The sequence below is a fragment of the Barbus barbus genome (assembly GCF_936440315.1).
Source record: "Barbus barbus genome assembly, chromosome: 44".
Lineage (NCBI taxonomy): Eukaryota > Metazoa > Chordata > Actinopteri > Cypriniformes > Cyprinidae > Barbus > Barbus barbus.
In genome coordinates this window covers 21,611,613-21,624,968 of record NC_136722.1, presented here as the reverse complement: position 1 = coordinate 21,624,968, position 13,356 = coordinate 21,611,613, and the positions used below count along the sequence as shown (strand labels likewise).

Genomic DNA, 13,356 nt, shown 5'->3' with positions numbered 1-13,356 from the left:
AATGACCTACTTTTGATTAATTCATCCATACAAATTCTGTGACATTCTGCGTTAAACTGTAAATTTCGTTTTCATGACTGGATTCTGCGATTCCGTCCGTGTTTTCTGCATCGCGGTAATCATAGGGCCCTATGAACTTTTTCACCCCTATGAGACTAATCGCGTGGATTCCTATTGGAATCACTGGATTTCACCTGTGATCTTTTGCTAAGCAACGGATATCTGATTGCACCTTGAGTTTACACCAGTTCAATTTCAAGTTTTCAAATATGCATTATAAACTACAAAGCCAGGAAACTATTTATAACAAAATATTATTCTGCTGATAACAAACAGACATGTACCTTGATCATGACTGTCTTGGCTGTTCCCTGTTCACCAATGAGCAGGACAGCTTTTCCTTGCTTCATAATGGTTTGCATCAAAAAGTCAGTCCTTATATTGTCGACATTGGGTACGAGAATGGAGGCATAGTCAGGAACTGTGTCTTTGGGGTAGTGATACTCTGGCACCTAATGATGACATTGCAGTTAAAAGGTATATTTAAAAATTATAACTTATTCATGCACTGAATAAAAAGAAACAGTAAGGAAAAATGTAGGAAAAATATAGGGCTGCCCCCCAAAGAGTCGACTAACCGTTAATCGATGAGAAGAGGCGGCTTGGTCAACCAAAATTTTATTAGTTGCAGATTTTTTGCAACTAATAAAAAAATATGGCTTATCATCTGAAATATGTTAGTAGCAGCAACTTTACATGGCCGCTCAATCTAATGTTTACCTAGAAAAATGTGCGCTATTTAGTATTTATGTGTCTTTGCGAAATGTGGAAGCTGAATAGTAGCGCGCTCACTACAAGACAGATGAAGGCGCCGCCTTCACTTGCGGTCACTTGCACTTAAAGTCCCCATGAAATCAAAATAAAAGTTTTTGGGATGTTAGTATCAATATCTTAGTCTGAAGGTTACCTATAAGCCAGTGTGCTCCAAGGCACTTCAGTGGAACTTTAAAATACTCCATTTTTGGTTATACAGATAAGAGTAATACATCTTTCGAAACACTTCCGCAAACACTAGTTTATGAATAAATTATTAAAATATTAACGCAGCCTCCTTACTGTTTTGCCCTGACACATTCATAATGATTACTTCAGCCGGTGTGCTGTGGCAAGCTTTATGTGTGCGCTCGAACGCTTATTAGGCTATGTAGGCAATTAAAGGCTCATTATTATGATGTAAATGGTTTATTAATAAACGTGTGATTAGTCGACTAATGCTTAAAATGAATGACAACTAGTCGACCAGAAAAATCTTAAATCGAGGGCAGCCCTGAAAAAAAGGTAGCGTGTGGCTTGCTATAATAAAAGATCATAACATTATACTTAACAAATAATGGTCTTACCCTTGAAGACCAGAGATCCCACTCTCCAGTTGCACTGACCACAAACTCAAAGATGGTCTGGTCCCCCTGTGTCCTGGGCAGGTCCAACTTGGCATTGTGCTGTTTAAGGAAAACCTCCATCTTGGCTCGATCATCCAATTCCAGCAAAGCACCAGCAGACCACATCACAGCAAATATGAAGAGACGTTTGATGTGAGCTGCTGTTAGGTGTTTCTCTTCAACGGCTGGCAACAGGCCCTGGGTTGAACAAATCAGCACCATATTTGAGCCTCTTTAAAGTAGCCACCATTTGCCAAGATTATAGCTCAAGATCATTCAATTTTTAGAATCATTAACATGAATTAAACCGATTTAGTGTGTCTAAAATTCTAACTCATAGTGTATATTAATTCAATAAGCCACTCAAGCTTTACCATACTGACCCGAATATAATATATGTTTTTTTCTTGGAAATTCATCTGAAAACACGCGGTTGTCTTATATTCAGGGTCTAGACTTTTACATGTCAATAATACACACACAACAATAGGTGGAGCCAAAAACGGGTAAAACGAGTGTGCCATGAAATACATAATGTAATGTAGTGTTGTAAAGATCGCGAGTGAAAACAAAAGAAAATGAAAATGCTTACAGCGGCATGAGTCGTGACTGTCATGTTAGCCTGATGGGACCAAAAACTTCCTGTGTGATTTTAAAACGTAAGACAGTACCCAGATTTGAAGACTACAAAAAGATTTAACTTCTACTGATGATAAAAATTTTGGTAGGCTACTGTGAGATGGATAGACTAAATGTTATATAATTCAGATGTGCTACCTATCATTTTTATGGTGTATCAAAAAGTGTATATTTTTAAATGTGATTGTTGGTACATTTTACCAGTGTTTACCATACTTTCAAAACAAACATTAAAATAGGAAAAATATGCTATAAGATTTTTTTTTAGTTTTTTTCCACCCTCAGTAAAACACAAGATTTGCTTTTCAAAAAGCCTTTTCCTAAAGGTACATCTGGAAAAAGGGCGGTTGTCTTATACTCAGGGTCATCTTATATTCGGGTCAATACGGTATTTCATGATACCTGAAAATGATTGTGACTGTGCATCACAATTTACCTGTAATAAATCAATTGTTTGCTTGATGTACATGCACTCAAGCAGCTGCATTTTGGGGGAAACGGCAGTGAAGACAAAAGTAATCAAATCCTGTGGAAAATAGTCAACAGTCAGTAAGAGCTTTTCAAAACTGTGTACAAAATCCTCTCTTACCTTTCCCTAGGCAATGTCAAAAAAATCAATAGAGCTTTTCATATTCATAAACCACTTAATGGCTTAAATGGTTTACAAACGTTTTATTGATCTATTTTTATATAAATGTTTTACCCACTTTATATCACTATACTAGGGATGTGCGCTACGACTAATTTGACTGTCGTTTAAACGGAAGTTTTGTATCCGACTAGTCTAAAAGCTAGAAACCCCCCAAAAATGGCAAAACAAAAAACTCTGCGTGTGTCTACAGCCTACTACACTTCAAATACTTAATCTTTGAATCACACTGTCAAATCCCTCAATGAATTCTGCTAAAAATAGGTCACGATTATGCCGTATGCTTGCCTTGCGTTATCATCATTTAATTTTAGGCAGTCGTTAAACAGAAAAAAAGGAAGAGCATACACTCAACATAAACCAGTGAATAGCTTATTTATTCAGATTGGCTGGAGCAATGCAGAAATGGAAAATCAATCAACAGACTGACAGAATTCTTCATTTTCATATAATGTTAACCAACATATTAAAACACAAGTCAAAAACAACAGGAAAGTTTATCAAGGAATAGCATTAAAACAGCTTTTAAAAATGTACTTCATGTTGGCTAAAAGCAAAACCATGCTCGTTTTACTTACTTAGACCATGCGCATTTGTACAGTGAATTTAACATGTTAACGTGGTCTGGCTAAAGACAGGACTAGAGGCGATTCTGCACTTGAGAAAAAAAAAACGCGCTCTGTAAGAACTGAAGTCACAGGCACGCAGAGAGATAACTACAAACAAGCAGACAGTTTTGAAAAGAGCCTGGAAATCCCGTACCACCACCGCAGTGGGTCTTCGTTTAGAGGAATAGACGGCATGGATGGGATCGCGGACTGCAGCGGCGGGTTGTAGTGTATGACATCCCTGCAAACATGCCTCTGCGGGGCCCATGCTGGCTTTTTGCGGGCACACTGGACAAGGGCCAGCCCACACCAAACCTAAACAGACTCAGTGCGGGCTTGCCCAGGCGAGGCCCACAGCTTTGGGCTCACCGCAGGCTCTCTGTGAGCAGCCCACACTATGACCAGCCCGTTCGGGCCAAGAGCAACTTTTGTACATTTGGGCCCATGCAGGTTTGGTGTAGGCAGCCCTGTATTGCAACTAGGAGAATACTAACATTTTACCCTGCATATCACCCTGCAGCCCAAGACCAGTGTACGTTTTGATGCGTCTGTTGTAGCTATAACTGCTCAGTGTTGTCTGAATGCTGCCATAGAAACAGCTTCAGCGCATCAGTAACATTCTTCTGAACACATTAAAGACCCAGTAAACTATTGTCTGCATGCTGATGAACAGGTTTTGGTCGAAATGATGGCCAAATACAATGACAGGGAAAACATATCAAGACCTGAGCAGGGAAAATGGAAAAGAAAAACCAAATAAAGGATTTAAGACTAATAGAAAAAGATGATGTTTAGCTAAGAGTAATTACAGTTAGTAGAAGTAAAAAAATAAAATTCTCACTTTAATTGTCAATTATGTTAAAATATTTAATAAAAAGTTCAATAGTATTTTGTCCGCTTTTGCACTGAAGGCAGAAAAAAATGCATAGCATTTTTTCTTTCTACATCACTCAAATCAGTAGTACGTGTTTTATCCTATTATTATTTTTTAAAGGCAATACTTAAGCCCAATGATGAAAAAAGAATCAACAGCACTTCACTAGCATGGATATAGTTCAAGATTAAAGGTATGCTTTAAAAAATATGTATATAAAAATCTTTGTACCCCATAGCAACCTCCAACACACAAGGGTTGCCTTCTCCAGACTGCATGTTTCTTGGTTTCTTTTGTACTTTTAGCTGCATATTTTGGGTTATTATCCTGTTGGAGGCATGCGGTATACACAAGAGACATTTGTGTTTAATTTCATCACTCTTTAGGAGGAATTAAGCATTTTTTAATTAACTGTAAGAGTTACCAACAAATTTGTCCACATCTGTTCGTATCTGTGTTAAGTCACCCTAGTTCAGACAGGACTGGACTTGTGTATTTGTCAGTAATCTTTGCCTTTCTTTCAGATAGTACTACCAGTAATTGTGCAGAGGCTGGAGAGTCTTCTGCAGTCAGGACTGCCTGTGCTAGGCCCTACTCCAGCCAAGTCAACTCCTGATGCTTGTCTGCATTAATAGAGACATGGGCCTGAAAACATTTAGTGACTGGGGTTCAGTCATCAAAAGGCACTCTAGTTAAGCCATGCATCCCAAGAAAGACTTAGGATATAACAAGTAAGAGTCAATAACCATTGTAATTAAGACACTAAAAAAGTGCATTTACCAGTAATAAATTAACGTGTGTGTGTTTTTGCTGGGGGTGCCAAGGCCAGACTCCCATTTCTGCTTGACAGCAGTGTCGGGCAAAATTTAAACAAACAATGCAGCCAAGAACAAAAAAAATTAAGATGTTGTTTGGTGTTGTTCATTTTAAGGAATTTGTATGCGTTGTATTAGTATATGTTGCAGTATCCTATACTGGAGTGTTAGAAAATTTACTACAGTAATGGCTAAAGTAATTTGTCAATATTACTATAGTAGGATTACCACAGCAAATTACCATTCTTAAATTAGTACAATTTACTGTAGTACCATTACTATAGTATGGTTCAAAAACACTGTAGTATTTACCAGAGAAATTTTACATTTTATATGGTAAATTTACTATACATTTCTATAGTACTTTTCCCCCCACGATTTACTATAGTATCTTTAATATAGTACGGTTCAAAAACACTATAGTATTTACTATAGAAATGTTACTATATTTTCTGTAGTAAATTTACTATAGTATTTTTTCATGTGGGCAGCATGGCTCACCTGCTAAGCATATTGGGCTGTGTCCTGGTTGGGAAATGTGTAATTTCAAGCCCAGTCTAAAGTAAGGAGATGATGTTTTTTGCAGAGATGTTACCTGTTTGTATGGCCTTAACATTGCTTTGTTTGCTTTCTTTTGTTTTTTTTGTTTGTTTGTTTTTTGTACTTTTGTGTATTTACATTTTTGGCTGTATGTAGCTGTATTAACCCGAATTGAATGTTTTCTATTTTGTATTTAATAAATTGATTTGAAAACCCTTTGACTACTGTACATTTTTGACAATACAGACATTAGTTATTTGGTGACTGCATCCATTTCAGATGTATAATAACGGTTTTCCCCAAAGACTTAAGTTATAGTAGCTGGAAAGTATTGATAAAGAAACAGATGTATTGTTGTAGATCAGGGGTGCCCAGCCTGAACTCAGCAGGAAGGTAAATCTCCAGGACCAGGTTTGGGCACCCCTGTTGTAGATTAATAGTGCAGGCCCTGTGTGGGCCTAGTGAGGGCTTCCTGGGGGCTAAGTGATGGCTGCCCATGCAGGACCAGCGCTAAGGGGCCAACGTTTTGCCAATGAGCAAATTCTCAGGCGCCTGCGCTGGCAGCCCGCTGGGGGCCCTTAGGCTAGCCCTAAGTGGGCCCGTAAAGGGCCACCGCAGGCCTGTTTGCAGGGATGATTGACATTTGCTGGCTTTGGCTAGCCTTCAATCTAACGCATACATGCCTGTATTGAATATGATTACGCATCGCTCCAGTAAAGTTATTGTAAGCCAATCTGACATTACACAGTTTAGCCTACACAAAACTTTTCAGTTTCCTTCTAATTCAAAATAATCCCACACCTTGCTGGTCTTTTGCGTGGTCATTCTGAGCTCGCCGCAACTGACATGAAGAAAATGCATGAGAGGTCTGAGGTAAAAAATGTAGTTTCCGCTAAGATACGCTTTTAAAAAATTTATATATTTAAATATTTTGATATGTATTCTTTTTCAAACGTTTTAACTTATTTAAAATGTTTTAAATGTAACGTTAAAATGATGGTAATTTGAATGATAAAATCATGTTTTTTTATTTTTTTCTCGTGTAATCGACTATTGTTTTCAGTGTCGACTAGTAGGAGCTGTACCGTTTAGTCGACTAGACCCGCACATCCCTACTAGATACCTCTCAAAATGTAACTAAATATTCTTATAACAGTTTAGCTGTACTCCAATAATCTACGTATCAGAGAGCATGTGAAATACTGCCCACATGTCTAGCTGTCACCTGATAGATAGAGTTGAAGGAGGCCAGTAGCACTTCAGCCTGTGTTGCTGAGATCTTTTGCAGCCAGGCCTGCAGTATGGGTGGCCATTCCAGAACAGAGGAGCTCATGAAGACCATTCCATTGCGGGACACAGTGGCAGGAGATGCATTGTCGATGTTGTGTGGCTCAAATACCACCTTGCAGTTGGGAGCCATTGGTATTCTGTCTCCATTTGCCAGGGTGAGGGTTTTGTTGTCGTCCAAGACGGAGTTGAGATTTTCAATCCAGATAGCATCAACTGGACCATCAAGAACAATCCATATGTGTTCTCCCTGTGAAATGTTTTACCATGGAGTAATTTAAAGGGGTGGTTGATTGCGATTTCACTTTTTTAATGTTAGTTAGTGTGAAATGTTGCATAAATGTTTGAGCATAAACAATATCTGCAAAGTTACGACACTGAAAGTTCAATGCAAACAGAGATATTTAAAATATTTAAAATTTAAAATAGTCTTTTAAAATTCTGGCAGTTTAATGCCTTCAAAAACAACTGGCAAGGGACTACAACGAGTTACTTCCTGGGTCCGATACGTCACGGACCCAGATAAACCCTGCCCCCCGGGAACAGGCAGCAAAGGGTGCGAGGCCATGCTGTGCTGCTTTAGAGAAGAGGAAGCGAAAACTAGGGGTGCATGTAAAAATCTATTCATATATGAATCGCGATTCTGTCTTCTAACGATTCTAATGGTTTCAAAATCAATGTTCTAAAGCAGCGGTTCTTAATACTGCTCCTCGCGTCTCCCTGCTCTGCACACACTCTGCATCTCTTTCCCTCGCTCTCATTCAAATCGTCAGATCAGCTCCAACAAACTGTTCCAATTATACACTTACGGGACATTTAGACGCACACTAGGCAGTTTAGCCAATCACAATCCATCACTTATTTCTGAGGGAGGGGCTTCATAAAACCAGGAAATTATCGGGGCGTTTATCAGAGAAGGGACAGAGAGGCGTGGAATAAAGGTAAATTATGTGAAAAATAATGCGTTTTTTTTTTTTATTAATCATAAACACGTTTGACTGCACCCCATAAACACAATCAAGCCTAGAAAAAAAACAGTCAACCACCCCTTTAATTGGAATTTTAAGTACTTACTAGTGCACTAGTACTTAAATTTACTGACAGTTATGAATTGCAATAAAAAATTATTAAAACATTGATATTTCATGAAGTAAAAAATCTCTATATACTTGTTAACCGCCATTCCAAGTCATCTTTGATCAGTAATGACAAATAAAAAAATGCTTATTGCCAATCCAGTCAAAGTTAAAGATTACATAAGCATGCCATTCATTTACGTAAGTTGCTTGTTAATGCACCTTTTTGGACTTTAAAGTTTTCCTCCACAGTGTAGAGAAGACACCATCTGTCCAGTCATTTGTGGCCACATCCAAAGTGCCAAACATCTGGGAGGCAGTAATAGCCTTGGGATTCATCCTCATTTCTTTGTGTGGAGTTCCACATTCTGTCATTGCTTTCATTAGAGTGTGGATACATGTGGTCTTTCCTGTTCCACTGGGACCAAGAGTCATCATACCTACACACAGAAAACAAATAGATGGAACGAGGACAGCATTGTCCACTTCACCAAACCTATGTATGCCAACAGCCATTGGCATATGACAAAATTCATTCTTATAACTTTAATAGAAGTAAAATGGATAATGTCTAACCATGTCTCACTCTCTGTGTCTCATATAGTTGCACAAGTTTGAGAATCCAGGGTGGGTGTGCAATCAATCCGGCTTCTTCAGCTTGTTTGGTGATAGCAGCTTCCAGGTCAGGATAACCGGCTTTATCCAGCTGAATGCCCGGAAACAAGTCGTTTATCAGACTCATGAACAGGGGCTCATCTTCATCTACCTGTATGGAGGGAGAGGCAGGAATAGAGTCAGCTGCTGAAAATATCTGTGACACACTGAAACATTTATCCTATTTCTTCAAGGTGTTATTTCCAAACAGATTTAGATCAGTCAGAGTCACCAGTTTGGAGAGGTTCATGTCACGCAGAACTCTCATGACCACAGTCTTTTCTGGCTCAGTGGGGTTGGATCTCTTCACAGCACCCAGAGTTCTCAAAACAGACAAAATGTTTCTCAAGCCAAAGTCATAATGGACCTGTTGAGTGATAAAACAAATATCAGCAAGATGTCATGCCCATCAACAAAGAAAAGTTCTATTTATTTATTTAACGACATATCAAAAGTTAAATTCATAGAAAACTCAAGTTTAATAAATTTAGAATAATAATAACAATAATACTACGATGAATTAAATAGAACAATATTATATTTAGAAACAAACTAAATAAATAAATAAAACAATAATAACAAGTCTTAAAATCTTTCAATTTGATAAAAATACTTTTTTTTATGTTATATGGAAATTTTATATTTAAAAAATGTTAACTTTCTTAACTATGTCCAATGTAATTTCTGAATAAAAGCATTGCCGAATATAATTTAAAGCAAGACATGAGAAAACATACAACAACAGAAAGGGTCATACAACACTAAAACACATTTAGCTTTAAGTTTAAGTAATTTTAACCATTATGTAAAAATAAAAGTGGACCACAGAGAATTGAGTTTTCTCCAACGTCCTTATCACCTTATCAGTAGCTTTCCATGCCTGCTTTTTCACATAATTCAAACCTCTGGTGAGAACTGACACTGATTCATTGATTTTTTAACACTATAATTTTCCTGTTTATTACTGTGAAGCTGCTTTGAAACAATTTGTATTGTTTTGATGTCCATGTGACATCAGTGGTTCAACCGTAATTTTTATGAAGCTACGAGAATATTTTTTGTGCGCAAAGAAAACAAAAAAATAAAGACTTCAACCATTCTTCTCTTCCGCCTCACCGTCCTCCGCCATTAACGAGAGTACCATGACACATGTGTTTGCTGCTGCTGATGTGGTACTGTCGACATTTCAGTTACATTGCTGTCAATAAAGGATATTTGTGTTCCGAAGATGAACAAAGGTATTACAGGTTTGGAACGACATGAGGGTGAGTAATTAGTGACAGAATTTTCCTTTTTGGGATGAACTATCCATTTAATTATGTATTGTGAGTACCTGTTTAGAAAGCTGTTCCTCACATAGTTTGTACAGCGTGTAAAACTTGCGGCTGAGGACTTGATTTTCACGAAAACCTGCGCTGGCAAGTTTCACTCTCATGATGATGGCTCGGTCAGGCACCATCATGGACACTGTACGGAACTGAATTTTCAAGTTCTCAGGAAGCTCTTGTCGACCAGCATAACCTGGGTTCTGTGATGAAAAATGTCCATTTAATGGAGGGGGAAATACTGAAAAAAGAGTAAAGGTCATTGCACACGGAGTCCAAAATTTTGCGTCTGAAAACGCAGAAAATAGAACCTGATCCGAATTTTTTTTATGACGGACGAAAGTTCCGTAGGCAGTTTGTAAACGTGATTGACACAACATGAGGTCGTATTTATTTTTTAACGTGCAAAAATTTCAGACAAAAATTTCTGACTCAGTGTGCAATGACTTTAAGACTGAAAAAACATGTCAGGTTGTTTCCCATATGGCTCTTTTGATGACTGCAGTATAGTTCCATGACATACAAAGGTTGTCGCATTACCATAGTAAGGAAGATCCCAAACTCTCTATCCATATCCACCACATCTCCATCTGTGAATATGAATTGAGTTTTTTTGTTCTTCTTGCACTGCAGGACGATGTAGATTTGTTGAGCAGCTACTGAGAGCACAGGCAGCTCGATGCGGTTGAACTCATCAAAACAGCCCCATGCGCCAGACTGAGCTAATCCTGTTTGACAAACATTATAAACATGAAACACCATTGGAAAAAGGCCACACGTTAAATATGCATCCACTATCTTGATTAAGGTTGACACAGGTGCTCTGTATAAGGTGAAAAAGAAGAAAGCCATTTGAGATGTTAGTTCAGGTGGACTCAACCTTTATAGATGCGGCCCAGTCCACGGAAGTCCATCTGGTCGGAGCAATTGAAGACAACGACGTATTTTCCCAGGCAACGGCCCATGTCTTTGGTGGTTTCAGTTTTTCCTGTCCCAGCAGGGCCAGCAGGGGCCCCTCCCATACTCATCCCTAAAGCCTGAGCCAACGTGATATAACATCTGCAAGAAACAAACCAAAAAAGAAAAATAAACAGGTGATTAATTCATTGGAGAAAATGGGTGCTACTCATTAAGAGCCATTTTTTGCTGATGCTGACTTAGTTTCAAGAATATGGCATCTTCAGTATATCTACACTTGCCTGTCAGTGAGAGGTGTGATCACCAGACGATCAGTGCAGCCCAGATACTCATTACAGTAATCAAATTCCACATCAGTGATTTGGATTATGCATCTATCTGTATCCTCTTTGAAGTAGAAGCGGGACTGTTTCTGCCATTCAAAGTCTAACGGTGACCGGATGTTCATTCGTACCTTGAGTGAACATAAAAAGGCAATGTGAAGGTTAGAAGTGAAATAAATGGGTACAAGACTCTGGGTGTCTTGTACAGGGTTCTGCAGGTTTTATTTCAAATAAATGTACTTTTGAACTTTCTATTCATTAAGGAATACTGAAATGCATTATATTTATATTGCATTATATAGGGTTTCCACAAAAATAAGTAGAAAAAAATTTAGATATTATAATAAATGTTTCTTGAGCAGCAAATCAGCATATCAGAATGATTTCTGAAGGATCATGTGACACTGACGATGGAAGTAATGATGCTGAAAATTCAGCTTTGCATCACAGGAATACATTTTAAAAATGATTCAAACAGAAAACTGTGATTTCAAATTATAATAATGTTTCACAATTGTACTGTATTTGTGATCAAATAAAGGTGAACATAAGAAAATAAATATTTCAATTTTGAACGATAGTGTATAGTAGACTGTGTTCAATTTGATCTGTCAGTATAAAGCTATTTCAAGAGAATGATACATAGCAACCAAATTATACTGAAGAACCCAAAAATGAATCACCAGGTCATCAAAAATGTCCTTCTGGTGAACATGTATTGTGATGAGTGTCTCATATTTGGTTCTCTCCATCTTGGTCAGATCGTGAGTAGTCATATCAATCAGTTCATTCAAAAGATCCAAGAAGTTCTGGTTAGTAGTCTGCATTATCTGTACAAAAAAGACAAAATGATCAACAAAATATGGGAAATATCTTCCAAAATAATGTCAGAATGTAACAGAACATATATACTGAATAAAACTTATTGATGGGGGAAGAAAGCTGTCCATTCATAAACTACAACATCCTGGTTTTAAATATGACACGAAACACCAAAACAAGGACTAAATTTAAACCTTTTTGTCAGTCTTGCTATTACAGAGTGCCTCCTCAGCATCTCTGGTCCAGATGAGCTGTATGCCGAGCAGCCCAACCTGAGCAGGGAACATCGACTGGAACTCCACCAGTTTAAAGCCCTGGTCAGTAATAACCATATGGGCCTGTCGTATAATGCTGTGAAGGGTCTTCTTGACTCCATCCAGTAACAGACCCAGCCAGGCTTCTACATTACCCTGTGGGGTGACATCATTAACTCTCATCATTAACATAATCTTCATTATCAGTAGATTTATGGGATTTCTGCCAGTTTTATCAGGCAGAAACCATAAACCCCTCAATAACTTAAGGTGATATCACACCTCTCCACATAATTTGAGGTATAATCTATAATACTACAATTAAGCATTTTTTATGCAATTTAAGGCATTTAAATGTAATCTCAGAAATGTTGTACCTGGGCATTGATTGGTTCACTCAGATTCACTGTTTCCCCTTCTTGTGATTGAAAGCTTAGTATCTGGTCATAGTTTTTCTCATGAAACACAACTCTGTTCACATTGTCAAAAAGGTTCAACAGGTGACCCTGAAAAGCAGAAGAAATTTGAAAAAAGGAGGTTATTGAGGAATTTTCTCATTTATTACCTGCTGTATTTCACTAGCTTGAATGTACAGTATTATATAGTACATTGTATAAACATATACAGTATGAGCAACCCATGTCACACTTAACTAGGGATGCACCGATACCGATACTGGTATCGGGTCGATACTGAGCTCAAGTACTCGTACTCGTATTCGTTAAAATGCCCCGATACTAAACGCCGATACCACGCATGTGATCAGTGCCATATTCAGACAAAGAAACACCAACAACAGAAAAACAGACAGCAGAATGTAGTTATTAGAGATTAAGGATGTCTAAAAATGTACATGCAATGAATATAATGTTAAACATTCAGTATTAATGCCTGTATAGCTGATGTGAGCAAGCTGATAAGCAAAACACGCTGAGTGGATCCAGCGCGTGGCGGTGCAGATGTGCGAGCTTGTCGAGTGAATATCCCTTTCTCACAGATATCACTGGAAAGTTTGTACTTCGGTCGGAAATGTCAAAAACGAGTAAGTAAAACAATGTACAAGTTACTTAACAGCAGGGAGAGAGAGATAGAGAGAGCACGCACGCACTTCTGGGGTGTGATCTTTATTGATG

The 13,356-nt window shown here is 38.0% G+C and overlaps 1 protein-coding gene across 1 annotated transcript in view; it reads right to left on the bottom strand.

The window, feature by feature from the left end:
- Positions 1-13,356, bottom strand: part of dnah5l (dynein, axonemal, heavy chain 5 like) — a gene marked incomplete at its 5' end in the record, with an annotated part of 51,608 nt that overhangs the window by 18,874 nt on the left and 19,378 nt on the right. The window contains 14 exons of the mRNA XM_079407180.1: positions 345-512; positions 1,401-1,637; positions 2,515-2,604; positions 6,790-7,101; positions 8,150-8,367; positions 8,504-8,693; positions 8,814-8,948; positions 9,915-10,109; positions 10,447-10,634; positions 10,787-10,965; positions 11,100-11,278; positions 11,831-11,977; positions 12,164-12,379; positions 12,601-12,729. Of these exons, the coding sequence (XP_079263306.1) occupies positions 345-512; positions 1,401-1,637; positions 2,515-2,604; positions 6,790-7,101; positions 8,150-8,367; positions 8,504-8,693; positions 8,814-8,948; positions 9,915-10,109; positions 10,447-10,634; positions 10,787-10,965; positions 11,100-11,278; positions 11,831-11,977; positions 12,164-12,379; positions 12,601-12,729 (2,583 nt within the window). The remainder of the gene's footprint in view (positions 1-344; positions 513-1,400; positions 1,638-2,514; positions 2,605-6,789; positions 7,102-8,149; positions 8,368-8,503; positions 8,694-8,813; positions 8,949-9,914; positions 10,110-10,446; positions 10,635-10,786; positions 10,966-11,099; positions 11,279-11,830; positions 11,978-12,163; positions 12,380-12,600; positions 12,730-13,356) is intronic.